General features: G+C 35.3%; 1 protein-coding gene across 1 annotated transcript in view; it reads left to right on the top strand.

Annotated features, from left to right (window-relative positions):
* The window catches only part of dachb (dachshund b), a 17,801-nt gene extending 5,635 nt beyond the window's left edge, over nucleotides 1-12,166 (top strand). The window contains exons 3-9 of the mRNA XM_016250281.1: nucleotides 3,951-4,070; nucleotides 4,363-4,539; nucleotides 6,074-6,204; nucleotides 6,285-6,432; nucleotides 6,513-6,650; nucleotides 6,741-6,806; nucleotides 10,634-12,166. Coding sequence (XP_016105767.1) covers nucleotides 3,951-4,070; nucleotides 4,363-4,539; nucleotides 6,074-6,204; nucleotides 6,285-6,432; nucleotides 6,513-6,650; nucleotides 6,741-6,806; nucleotides 10,634-10,671 — 818 coding nt within the window. The 3' untranslated portion in view covers nucleotides 10,672-12,166. The remainder of the gene's footprint in view (nucleotides 1-3,950; nucleotides 4,071-4,362; nucleotides 4,540-6,073; nucleotides 6,205-6,284; nucleotides 6,433-6,512; nucleotides 6,651-6,740; nucleotides 6,807-10,633) is intronic.
* The last annotated feature ends 1,138 nt before the right edge of the window (nucleotides 12,167-13,304 follow it).

The raw sequence follows: 13,304 nt of genomic DNA, 5'->3' as shown, positions 1-13,304 counted from the left end.
AAAGCTGAATTTTCAGCATCAGTACTCCAGTCTTTAGTGTCACATGATCCTTCAGAAATCATTCTAATATCTGCTGAAAAATATTTCTTGTTATTGTCAATGTGTGCTGCTGCTCATATTTTGTGTGGTGTATATCTCTGATAAATAGAAAGTTCAAACGACAAAAAGGAACATTTCACTTCTGTTAGTGTTTGCACTCAGCAGTATTTGCTAGACAGAATTTTTAGGCATCACATAAAATCTTGAGTCTTCAAACACAGCAGCCATATACTAACTGTGGCTAAAACTAACATAGATAATGTGAACTTCAAAAGCCATTCTCACAAGAGTTTAGGAGGAAGAGAGCGCAGCATTCCTAGAGAGAACAGCTGTGGACAAGCATAATTTAGGAGAGAAGAAAAAACGGCCTTCATCAGAAAGATGGAATGCAGTCAAGGAAAATCAGCATCAAGGATGACATCAGCAGAGCAGAGAGAAGCAGCGAGAGATACTTTTTTCCCCCTGCGTTGACAAGTTGAAAGAAAAATTCCATGCATTATTTAACAAGATGGCCGAAACCTGTCATACGGGTGATTGCCTGCATTAACAGAAACAGGTGTGCGCTGTGTGTGTGCATACGGGTGTATGTTAGCACATGTGTGCTTGTTTTCACGTCCGCGTGCATTTAGCAGGGAACTCGTGTATAGTGTAATGCACACATTATCTGTTTGCCCCTCTTTCCCTGTGGTCAACATTTTTGTATCTTCACCCGTCCACCCCCTTTCCCTCTCATCTTGTCTGTTTGAAGTTGCTCTCATTTTTAAGATGCTGTTTAAATCAGTAGTTTAACAAGATGGCCGAAACCTGTCATACGGGTGATTGCCTGCGTTAACAGAAACAGGTGTGCGCTGTGTGTGTGCATACGGGTGTATGTTAGCACATGTGTGCTTGTTTTCACGTCCGCGTGCATTTAGCAGGGAACTTGTGTATAGTGTAACGCACACATTATCTGTTTGCCCCTCTTTCCCTGTGGTCAACATTTTTGTATCTTCACCCGTCCACCCCCTTTCCCTCTCATCTTGTCTGTTTGAAGTTGCTCTCATTTTTAAGATGCTGTTTAAATCAGTAGTTTTTTTTTTGTGTGCAGCCAATGTGTGTGTTTGTTTTGGTGAGAGCAAACATGTAGAAACACACAAATCTCTTCTAGTTGACTTTTAAAGCATTTCTCACTTGATCAAACAGTCTAGACAAGCTGACCATCTGGTGTTTATTAATTACTAGGATACAAATTACTGTAATTAATTACTGGCCAAAAATACTCAAAAGTGAGCAATAACCGTTTTCATTAGACAGTTTTGACCTTGTCATCATGACTCATTTTTTCTCATAACAGCACATACCTAACCTATAGTGTTAACTAAATAAACGCGAGATAAAAACGCATTTGCTGAAGCAACCATGCCAGTTTAGCTGGCTTCTACAAATCTTTGAGCCGTTTTATCGAGTCTCGTGGCTCATTGGACTAATACTTGATTGCTCCACATCAAAAATGCAGTGCTTTACCAGGTGAGCTACCGAGCAAGTTTACTATGTCAAAAAAGCCATACACATGGAGCTAGTTATGTGACACAAACATCTAAATATATTAGTTTACAAATCATGCTTATGGTAAAAGTGTATTTACTGTCATAAAATAGTAGTGTGCAAGAAACCACATAAAACAAGTCATTTATTAATTCTACTAATCTGTCCCTGTACACTCTTCTGCCATAGAAGAACATTTTTTTGTCTAAATGGTTCCATAAAGAACCTTTAACATCTGAAAAACCTTTCTGTTTCACAAAAGGTTCTTTGTGGTGAAATAAGGTTCTTCAGATTATAAAAAGGTAAGAAAGAGATGGTTCTTTAAATCATTTTTGACTGAATGGTTCTTTGTGGAACCAAAAATGGTTCTTCTATTGCATTGCCCTTTGTTTTGTTTTTTTAAATGTAATGGACGTTTGGCCTATTTCATTATCCATCAGGTGAAAATGATCTGTCTAAAATTACAAGCACGAAATAATAGGTGTCTTGAATAACATGCACTTATGAATCACACAAAATAAGACCAGGAATGGTTATTAAAAAAAAGAAAATATTGATTTCATGTTGACATTTCGCAGAAAGATCTGCCATCGTACACTGAAAGAAAAATTGTTCAAAAACTATCTTCGGAACCCTAAGGGTGACGTCACGGACACTACGTCCATGTTTTTATACAATATGGTTTATACACAATATATGTATATATATATATATATATATATATATATATATATATATATATATATACACATACATACACACATATATATATATATATATACATATAGATATAATTGGCATTTTTCTTTTACTTGGAAATTGCTAGTAAATTTCACAAATAATTACAGAAAAGTAACGCATTGAATTTCTAAGTATAAAGAGTGAAATAGTAATTTATTGTAAAACATACTCCAGTAATCTTTGTTTTATTTACAACTTTCGAAAACCATTTTACAGTGTATTTCTCTTTACACCAGCTCCTTTCAGAATATCAGTAATCCAAAGCAAGCTGTTCTAGACATCCGACCAAAAGCTGAAAGCCATTTCTATTTGAGTACTTGACACAGGAGAATATACCGTATGCACGTGTGTGTACGTGTGCATGTTTGTGTTTGTTTTAGTGTGTTTCGCAGCACAGCTGCAGCTCTTGTTGTCTCTGATTGCTCTTGCTTTCCCTCCTCTCATCCATCTTCATCTGTCTGATTACTGTGAATTAGCGCCCTCTCACTTACGTTAGAACTCCAGTCCCACAAGATATGTGAGCTCGTGTTGACACTAGTCTTGATTTCCACGGACGTGCAGATTGTCGCACAGATGGCCACTCTATTGTACAGTATTTATGTCATGGTGAAGGGCCCAGGTTGTGAAGCTGCCGTGGTGTTGTAATGTATCTGCAGTGTTGGGTTGTGTCGTAATGAGGGAGCTTATTGTTTTTAATCAGGTTATTTTTGTCCGGTCGTGTGAAGACCTTATTGGTTGGAGCATGTGATATTCTTAAGGGGACTGACTTCATTCTGCGCTATCATTGATTCCTTCGCCACAAATCTGCCACCTAAACACCATCTGCTCCCAATGGCACTGACATGAATACTGATGATAGATTATCAGTTCAGTTCATTGTTGCTGCTGGTCGCTGGGCAACTTACATTTTATTGTTTCCGTTTTTTTCATTCAAGATCATGAGATATGCCCATTCTATAGTATTCTGCTCACTTATTTGGGGGATTCCATTCTAAGTTAATTTGTCTAAGCATATTCGTGTGTGAATGTGTACAGTATGTGGTTAAATGTGCACTTAAAGCTAACCTAAAGCAATGAATAGTACTTTTAATGAACTTTAGTCATAGTAATTTTTGGTTCAAAGAATGCTTGTGAATAGGATAGTTCTACAGCAACATCCAGACCAGTAGGTGTCAGTATGAAGTTTAAAGCCACTTAAAAAAATAAAAACAAAAATATTTCTAAATACAGTTTATGTATATATGTATATATTTAACTAAATTCTACATATTGTTATAATTGTGTATTTTAATACATTTAAACATGTATCTTGCTTTGCTTAGTCATACTATAGTTTAGACTAACTTCAATCAGTTAGAATCAATTAAATAAACTGAATCTGTGAATCTGAATTGATCATTTTTTTTACATACAGTACGTATATAAATCTATATATTAATATGGAAATCAATAAACATTAAACCTATATGTAACTTCAAAAAGGTAGACACTGCAAACACTGCAAAATGTAAAAATATATGAATACAATATGAATATATGTTCAAATATAAAAGCTATGTTATATGTTAGCTATGTTAAAACCTAAATGCATGTTAAAACCTATATTGTGAATATTTCATATTTCATATTCTTTTATCATTAAACAGGATGCAGCGCTTTGTCCTGGGAGAGAGAGAAGCATTCATCACCTGCTTCAGAGAAAACACAGCACAGCTTGAACAACTCTCAGCTCAACTCTCTCCAACACACCCATCTGCTGGCCAACAGTGAGCATTAACCATTCACTTTCACACCCTGATGTGTTTAAAGAGATCATAAAATCAAAATTCTGTCAGTAGCTTCTCACCCTTATGTCGTTTCAAACCTGTATGACTTTCTATTTACAGTTACTGGGACAATTAATGGGGACTGGAGCATTCAAGCTTAATATGCAAAAGCATCATCAAAGTAGTCCATATGACTACATTTCATGTCTAATCTGAAGCCATACAATAGATATTTGTGATAGACTGACTTAAATGTATGTAGTTATTCCATGATTCTTTCTTCTTCTCATAGGACTGGACCTGCCCTTCATGATGATGCCCCATCCCCTGCTTCCTGTTGGACTTCCTCCCGCCTCTGTTGCCATGGCAATGAACCAGATGAACCACCTTAATACAATTGCCAACATGGTTGCCAGTGCACAGGTGCACAGCCCCGTCTCCAGACCGACATCTGCCATCAAGGTAGGACGTACTGTACAGACCAGATACTAAAACACACAGCTCTTTTGCTGCAAGGTCATCAGGGACTGTTCACACAATTCTAGCTTGAGTTTATTTATTTTGAATTATTTAAGGCAATTTGCTGGTCCACTTGGTCCAAAGGGGTCTAAACTGCTTTAGGTAATCAAAGGTCAGGTGGCTTTCAGAGACCTGTTTTAGGTTGTTAAATGTTCCTTGTTTCTGCCACGTAATGAAAAAAAAGAGAAAAGAAAGAAAAGGTAATTGCTACTTTTTATCTCACAATTCAAACTTTTTTCTAGCAAATTTTTTTTTTTTTTCTTGTAATTCTGAGTTTACATCTTGGCATTTTGAGTTTACATCTCGCGGTAATTGCAACTTTTTCTTCTCAGCAATTCTGAGTTCATATCTCATAATTAGTCACAAAAATAATTCAGAATTGCAAGATATAAAAGCAGAATTGTGAGGGGAAATTGACAGATTTTTTTTATCCTGTGGCAGAAATAAGCTTCCATAGCTTACTAGCCTTACCACAAATCTGAATCTGAAAAAAGGTTTTATTTTATGACAAATCCTTAACGATGATATGAACCTTAAGGCAAGCTGACTCAGATAAACTGGGTCAATGAAGATGTGTTGTCATGTGGGGAGAGTTTATTTAAATTAAATTAAATGAATACTTTTATTCAACAAGGATGTATTAAATTGACCAAAAGTGTCAGTAAAGACATTTTTAATGTTACAATAAATTTGATTATAAATAAATGCTGTTCTTTTGAACTTTCTGAAGACTGGAGTAACGGCTGCTGAAAATTCAGCTCTGCCATCACAGGAATAAATTACATTAAAATGCAATATAATATTAAATCAGTTAATCAGTTATTATAAGTCATAATATTCGTAATATGACTGTTATTATTGTCTTTTTAATCAAATTAATGCTGCCTTGGTGAGCATAAACAATTAACTTTAAAAAACATTAAAAAACCCAATGCCCTCACTCAAAAAGAACAACCAAAAGCTAAAAGAACAGGGATTTTCTGTAGATTTATTAACTGATGTAACTTAAATTATAACTATATATTAAGCATATTCTTCAAAAAGAAAAAAAGTTCTTATTTGCTGAAAACAAACCCTCCTTTGTAGCTTATAAATCACATCTGAGACTAGTGTTATTTTAGTATCATTGACACACTAGTATAGTTTTTGTTACATTTTTAAATTGATTTTTATTTTCATATTTTCTTACAATTTTAATATATTTTTTAAATGTCTATATAGTTTTTTATTATTAATTTTTATATCAGTTTAAGTTTAAATTGTAGTACATCAGGTTAAACTAAATGAAAATGAGAAATGTTGCCTTGCCAACTAGCTGCAATTTTACATAACGTTTACTTCATTCCAATTATTTTTTTTATGATTTTAGTTTTGGTTAACTAATAGCTCTGTAAATGACAGAATTTAAATTTATAGCTAAACTATTCTTTTAACAGTCAGTTGATCAGTTAAATTCATCCCTTTGTTTGTTTATAATTTCACAGTTGAACAAAATGCAGTGAAACCAACAATCTTTGAGAAGGTCCCAGCTCAAGCATTGTCCTCTGGCTTTCCTGCGTCCCTTCTTTTCAGAGACGGCCTCTCCTCCGTCGAGACGCTGCTCACTAATGTCCAGGTATAGCCATGAAGAAATGCAACACACGCACACTCATACAAACAAGTTCAGCATCAATAGCATGTGGACATGTGTTGCAGGGCCTGCTAAAGGTGGCTTTGGAGAACGCCCGTCTGCAGGAGAAACAGCTTCAGCAGGAGAGGAGAGAGCTCAAGATGGAGCTGTACAGAGAGAGAGAGATGAGAGAGAGTCTAGAGAGACAGCTCACCTCTGAGCTACACAGTCGAGGTAAAATGTTGCGATCTAATACATATTGGAAAATCGTCTATTTCCATTTGATGTTTACACATGGATATTTTCTCTTCCAGCTACCATTCAGAGACGTCTGAAGAAGGAGAAGAAGGCAAAGAGGAGGTTACAGGAGGCGCTGGAATATGAGTCCAAGCGGAGAGGGCAGATCGAGCAGGCCTTACAGCAGGCCACCTCATCAGACGCTCTCACTCACGGTGAGACGCTCTCACACACACTCAGAGAGTTTCATTCAGGCCAATAGTCTTTCAGCAGGCTTTGTCAGCTGTCGCTGTCTGTTAACATAGATCCAATCAGTCTGGACATGGAGACGGAGCGATGCAGAAGCCCGGAGGACAACTGCTTGTTACAAGGTATTACATTTAATAGAAACCTAGATGAACTGGCCCCTTTTCATAGAAATATATATTAAGTACTAATATATATGCTTATATATATATTATATATATATATTAGTGCTGTCAAATGATTAATCGCATCCAAAATAAAGGTTTTTGTTTACAGAATATATGTATGTGTACGCTGTTTATTTATTATGTATATATAAATACACAAACATACAGTATATATTTAAAAAAAATATTTACATATATATACATTTATATAATTATATAATTATATTTTATATTATATATAAATATATTTAATATATAAACATAAGATATTTTTCTTAAATATATACATGCATGTGTATTTATATATACATAATAAATATACACAGTACACACACATAGATTATGTAAACAAAAACTTTTATTTTGGGTGCGATTAATCGTTTGCCAGCACTAATATATATATATATAGTGTATAAACCATAGACTGTATAAAAACATGGACGTAGTGTCCGTGACATCACCCTTAAGGTTCCGAAGATAGTTTTTGAAGCTCAAAAGTGGGCGAAGGCAGCCGTCGCCATCTTGGCAGCGCGTCACCGCACGTCACTCCCGGATAATCGAAGATGGGCAAAGAGGCGGGAGCTGGTTGTTGAAACCATGCCCACCTAGCTCGATGGTGGTGACAGCAGCGGCAATCCACCTGTCACTCAAGTGGCCACACCCTTAATTATGCAGAACTTTAAAGGGGTCATGCGATTTCAAGTTTTCCTTTCTCTTTGGAGTGTTACAAGCTGATTGTGCATAGATAAGATCCCTGAAGTTGCAAAGACTAAAGTCTCAAAACCAAAGAGATATTCTTTATCAAAGTTAAGACTCTGCCACACCCCCCTAAAACGGCTCGTTCTAACACGCCCCCACATATCTACCTCACTATGTGGAAATATTAGCATAATGCCGCCCAAATGTGCACGCAAAGAAAGAAGGCGTGGTTTCAGTAACCGCAGTTAGTGTTGAAGCAGCATGTCAACATATTCTGTTACACCAAATACACAAAATAATGATCTTTAAAAAATCATATGACCCCTTTAAGGCTTAATAAAATTTAAACGGACTCACCCCCCTCACAGTTGTCATGAAGGGCAAAATTAGCTATATAGACACAAATAATTGTTTGAACCAGGCTGTAAACATGTTTTTTTCTGCTGTAAAGTTGGGCATTTTAACATGGGGAGTCTATGGGATTGACTGCCTTTTGCAGCCAGCCTCTAGCGGCCAGTTGACGAATTACAGTTTAAGTCACTTCCTTGTTGGCTTCACGAGAGAGAACGGGAGGTTGCCGCTTGGTATAAACACAAATGAAATACATAATATATGGATCGTGAAAGAACACCATTTATATATAGTACACAATTAGTTTTTTGTTCTTTAACTTGTTTTTAATGTTTTGAAAGACGTCTGTTATGCTCACCCAAGCTGCATTTATTTGATCGAAAATACAGTAAAAACAGTAATACTGTGAATTGTTTTATTGATTACATTTATTTTATTATTTAATTTTGTTATTTTAATTATGTAGTGTTTTAAACATATTAAACATTTTAACAATATGTATGTTTCATTAACGCATATAAAAATAAAACTGAAATAGTATGACTCAACTAAATGAACTAAGATGAAATAAACTAAAATACATTTTCATGATCATTTCATTAACCATGAGTTAATTTTAGTTTTAATTTTTAATACACTAATATTCCATTTTTTTTTTATGTTTTTGAAAGAAATCTCTTCTGCTCACCAAGGCTGTATTTATTTGATTAAATATATAGTTAAAAGACTGAAATACAAACAATAAAATGTAGTTTATTCCTGTGATGGCAAAGCTGAATTTTCAGAATCATTACTTCAGTTTTCAGTGTCACATGATTCTTCAGAAATCATTCTAATATGCTCAAGAAACATTTTTTTTTATTAACAATGTTGAAAACAGTTGTTCTGCTTAATATTTTTGTGGAAACTGTGATACATTTTTTTCAGGATTATTTGATGAATAGAAAGTTCAAAAGCACAGCATTTATTTGAAATATATATTTTTTGTAACTATGTAAAATATATATTTTTTTGTCTTTAATCAATGTAACGCATTCTTGTTGAATGAAAGTATTAACCTCGGTTTAAAAAAAAAAAGTCCTTGTACAAAACATGCCTATCAACACACTCGTATACAGTATGTATGTGCACAGTTTCAGCTCTGGCTTATTCTGATTTGTTGTCTTGACCTCACTTCCCCTTCCCATCAGTCTTTCTCAGCAACACTGTGTCACTCGCCCGTGTCCTCCAAACAGATGAGATCATCGGCTCCCTCTGTCTCAGAGTGAAACCATTAGCAAATAAACACATAGATGAATCAAAAGACTGGGGACTAATTGCAAGGTTCCTGTGTAAGCAAAGCCTCACCGCATGAATATTCCAGCGCCGCCCTTCCACCCGTTTATCTGTTTCTGCAGCTGGCCGTTTCTCACTCTCTCACTCTGTCTCTCTCACTCACCGAGAGACAGCTAAAGCTACATGATAAATTACTTGAATTACACCTTGTGTTAATTTTATTAAAATGACTCCCTAATGTCGAGAAAATCTGCTACACGTTGGCACAGCACTGGACTGGAGGTGTTCATTTACAGTCTAATGTCTTTTTTCCATGATGTGCAAAAATTGACTATTTTAGAGAAAAGGGGCATTTGAAATTCTATAATATTTTAGAAATATAAATATTTATTTATTTTTATTATTATCTATTTCTTATATTTTACTTATGTAGTTTTTAAACATGCTAGGCCCACCTTTTTTCAACTTAAATCAAAATACATTTTCATGACTCTAAACTTAATTAATTTTAGTTAATTTTATTTTTAATAATTTTTTTTCCATTCAAAAGTTTGGGGTTGGTTCAATTTTTGGATGTTTTTGAAACAAGTCTCTTATGCTCACCAAGGCTCAGTGTTGCCACGTCCGTGGTTTTCACGCAGAATTGGGCTACTTTAACACTGTTGCCGCGGATTGTTTTTCATGTCCTCGGGTTGAAGCAACCCCAATAATGTGATATTAAGCCCCTGAAATGCATATTTTCCCGGGGGAAGCCCACCAAAAAACATGTATTTTAACCCCCGGAATGCGATTTTTAAGGGGGGACCCCCCTCGAAATGCGATTGGGCTAGTTTTGAGTAGCAATTGGGTGGGTTTTGTTGTGAAAACCTGGCAACCCTGCCAAGGCTGTACTTATTTGATTAAAAATACAGTAAAACAGTAATATTGTCAAATATTATTTTAATATATTATAAATTGTAATTAATTCCTGTGATGGAAAAGCTGAATTTTCAGCAGCCATTACTCCAGTCTTCAGTAATTTGTGGAAACCATCATCCATTTCTTTTCAGGATTCTTTGATGAATAGAAAGTTCAAAAGAACAGCATTTATTTGAAATAAATACATTTGTCTTTACTGTCACTTTTGTTCAATTTAATGCATCCTTACTGAATAAATGTATTAATTTATTTTACGAACAACAATCAATCAATCAATATCTTACTGACCCCAAACTTTTATAAAATGTAAAACCTTCAAAACCTTTATTAAATATGAAAGTCCAATTAGATGGCCCAGAGAAGTTTAACACTATGACACATATTTGAATAATTGTTGAATAAATATTGAAACAATTGTCAAGGTTTCAGTCTTTTATTTTTATATTTATCAGTCTTTAAATTTACAGTAGATAGGTAAAAAAAAATTCCCAGACTAATGTAATTTCAACCTCAAACCTTCCTCTTGTTTTTCTTTCTCACAGAAAGCAGAGCATACACAAAAAATCCAATAATGTACTAAGAAGAGGTGGATAAGGATGCTCTCCACATCACACACTTTCCGAATGCTGAAGAGAGGACTTCAAGGTTTTATGCTGTGAGCTGCATTGGAGAAGATCTTCTCCTTAACCCAATCGAATGCTCCATCCACACAACATTCCAGAATCCTCGACTGTTGTTTTATCTACATACATTGTGCTTAATTCCTTGTTTAAGCTCTGTGGAGAGCACTGTTGGTGTACTGTTACTTGTTTTGAAGCAGCGTTTGGAAGCAACTGGATGCTGTTTTGGCATTATCCCTTCAGGACAGTGACCTTCAGTCTAATGCCCTCAGGACAGGCTGAGGAAAATGTTAAAAAAAGGAGGAAAAGAGATGCATCTGGCTTGTGTTTCATACTTGTTTAAAGACTCTAAAGAGTGTGGAATCTTACATTTAATTGCTTTTCTCGTGTATGTCCATCTTCTGGTTCTACAGTTCATTTATCTCTTTGTAGGTCAGTTTGGCTTCTTAATACTGTTTAATATGTTCACCTGTTCTTCAGTTTGAGCAACCTTATGTGGGAGCTTTCTTTGTAAGACCTTGCGTTATTTTATTGGCTTTCAGATGGAAAAACTTGTTTTTGGAATCTTTCCCTCGTTATTCTAAGGAGAACCTGTGGATATTGTAGATGTGGTTTCATGTTCTCAAGCATTTACAGCGATTTGATTCAAATAAGTTAAAACTAGACACTAAGGCCGCAGAGGATATTTTCTTATGCATTTGGCATTTTCCCCACCACACGAGTCTTTATTTAGTCTGTGAGTTACTTAAAGAGGAAAACAGACTTCCCACAGAACAGAATTCCCTGCTGGTGTTGTCAGGATGAGCCATCCATCCTATAGGCATTCGAATGCTAAATGATGTCTTGAAAGGTCTAGATCGATGTCTGTCACCATTTTGTGCACCAGAATGAACCGACAACACAAATAAACAAAGCGATGCTCATGTCACCGGTGTCACCTTGTCGTCAATAGCGTTCCTGATGAAGCTAAAGCTGTCAAACAATCCTATTGATTCAGGTCATGCAAATGAGACCCCATTAGTGCTTAAATGCCTCCGCTGCTAAATATCGGCATTTATTGACACGCATCAAAGTCCTCATTAACATTCCATTTGTGGTCTTCTCGTGGCCAGACACAAGCTAAGTATTGTTCCATACTGCTATTTCTAGTCTACAACAGCACTTCAACAGCTCCAGCTGTATGATATCCAAACAACTGTACTGTAACACGGATTTGTAATATTTTTCTTTTGCATGCTTTAGGAGTATTACCCGAGACCATAAATCTGTGGAGACCATAAATAGATTTGAAAACAATTTACTCTGATTTGGAATTGCTCCCTAAAAATGGGAAATGACCATTTGGGAACGTGGGAAATGTGTGGTTCCAAAACTACAGCTAGCAAAAGATAGGAGCGGAAGATAAACATATGTGTTTAGGATACAGAAATGGCATCTGTTTTGCTATGATTGTTTTGTGAGAAATATATCAGTACTTGTAAACTTGAAGAGGACTGTTGCGTTTGTTTGTGTATTCAGTTCAGTTCAACATCCTGGAAAATATATTATTTTAGCTGTACACAAGTTTTGAGTCTCTGCGTTAAAGAAACTGCATGCAGGATATTGTGTGAGCATTAACTGAGCAGACTGGGAAACATAAAAAAAAACAAAAAAACATATTTCACTCAGATATTGCTAGTAATTTTCACAAATTATTACAAAAAAACGGCTTGCAACAGTGAATTAAACACAAAATTCTCATCGCAAAAAAAAAAAGAAAAACCTGAAATACTATTTTTTTTGTGAAACATACTCTAATAATCAACTTAACATTTTTTTTTAAGTTTACAGTGTACAACTGCAAACCAATACAGAAACTTGTTTCAATATGTTCTTTAAAATGATGAGACAAGTTGTGGGCTCTTTCAATTCCCTCGAGCGGGATAAACAGAAATGGGCCTGATATGTCAGATTATTCCCAGGATGCATTGAGGGTGGCTGCTGTTTTCTCAGGGTGGTGCGACTATATGAATATAGATAGTCATACGCGCTGATTGACTGATTTGCCCATAATATTCACAACAGAAACATGAGTTTATTTTGTTTCTCATAAAAAAGGCAGCACATATTTTTTTAATGTGATTTGAAGAAGCTTGTAGTTTCCAGTGAGTTATAGACCCATTTCATGCACCACAGCCATCAAATAAAGACACACATTTTGAGGAAAAGGCTTAAATAAGACATGAAAAAATGTTTAACTAGATTACCCATATTAGGGCACGATGGGATAGAAAGGGAGGAAACGCTTTGAACGGAAATTATTAAATCGAGATTAAGTCATTGAACTCATGAACAACTTTTTACTTGACATCTGAAGATAACAGAGGATGTTTTTCCTCATCTAAAATGACCAACGTTTCACTCTTTTGACTTGCACTGTGTAGAAGAATGAGAAGGTTTCTTTAAAGGACTGATACAAGAAAAACAAGTTTATATATGTATTTATAGTCCTACACTACTGTTCAAAAGTTTGGGGTTGGTTCATGTTTTTGAAGGAAGTCTCATCAAGGCTACGTTTACTTGATTACAAACACATGAAAAAAAACTTTATATT

Source organism: Sinocyclocheilus grahami, unplaced genomic scaffold (genome assembly GCF_001515645.1).
Source record: "Sinocyclocheilus grahami isolate Dianchi unplaced genomic scaffold, SAMN03320097.WGS_v1.1 scaffold25.1, whole genome shotgun sequence".
In the NCBI taxonomy this organism is placed as follows: domain Eukaryota; kingdom Metazoa; phylum Chordata; class Actinopteri; order Cypriniformes; family Cyprinidae; genus Sinocyclocheilus; species Sinocyclocheilus grahami.
The sequence above is the reverse complement of the archived record's forward strand: the minus strand, read 5'-3'. Positions and strand labels throughout refer to the sequence as shown.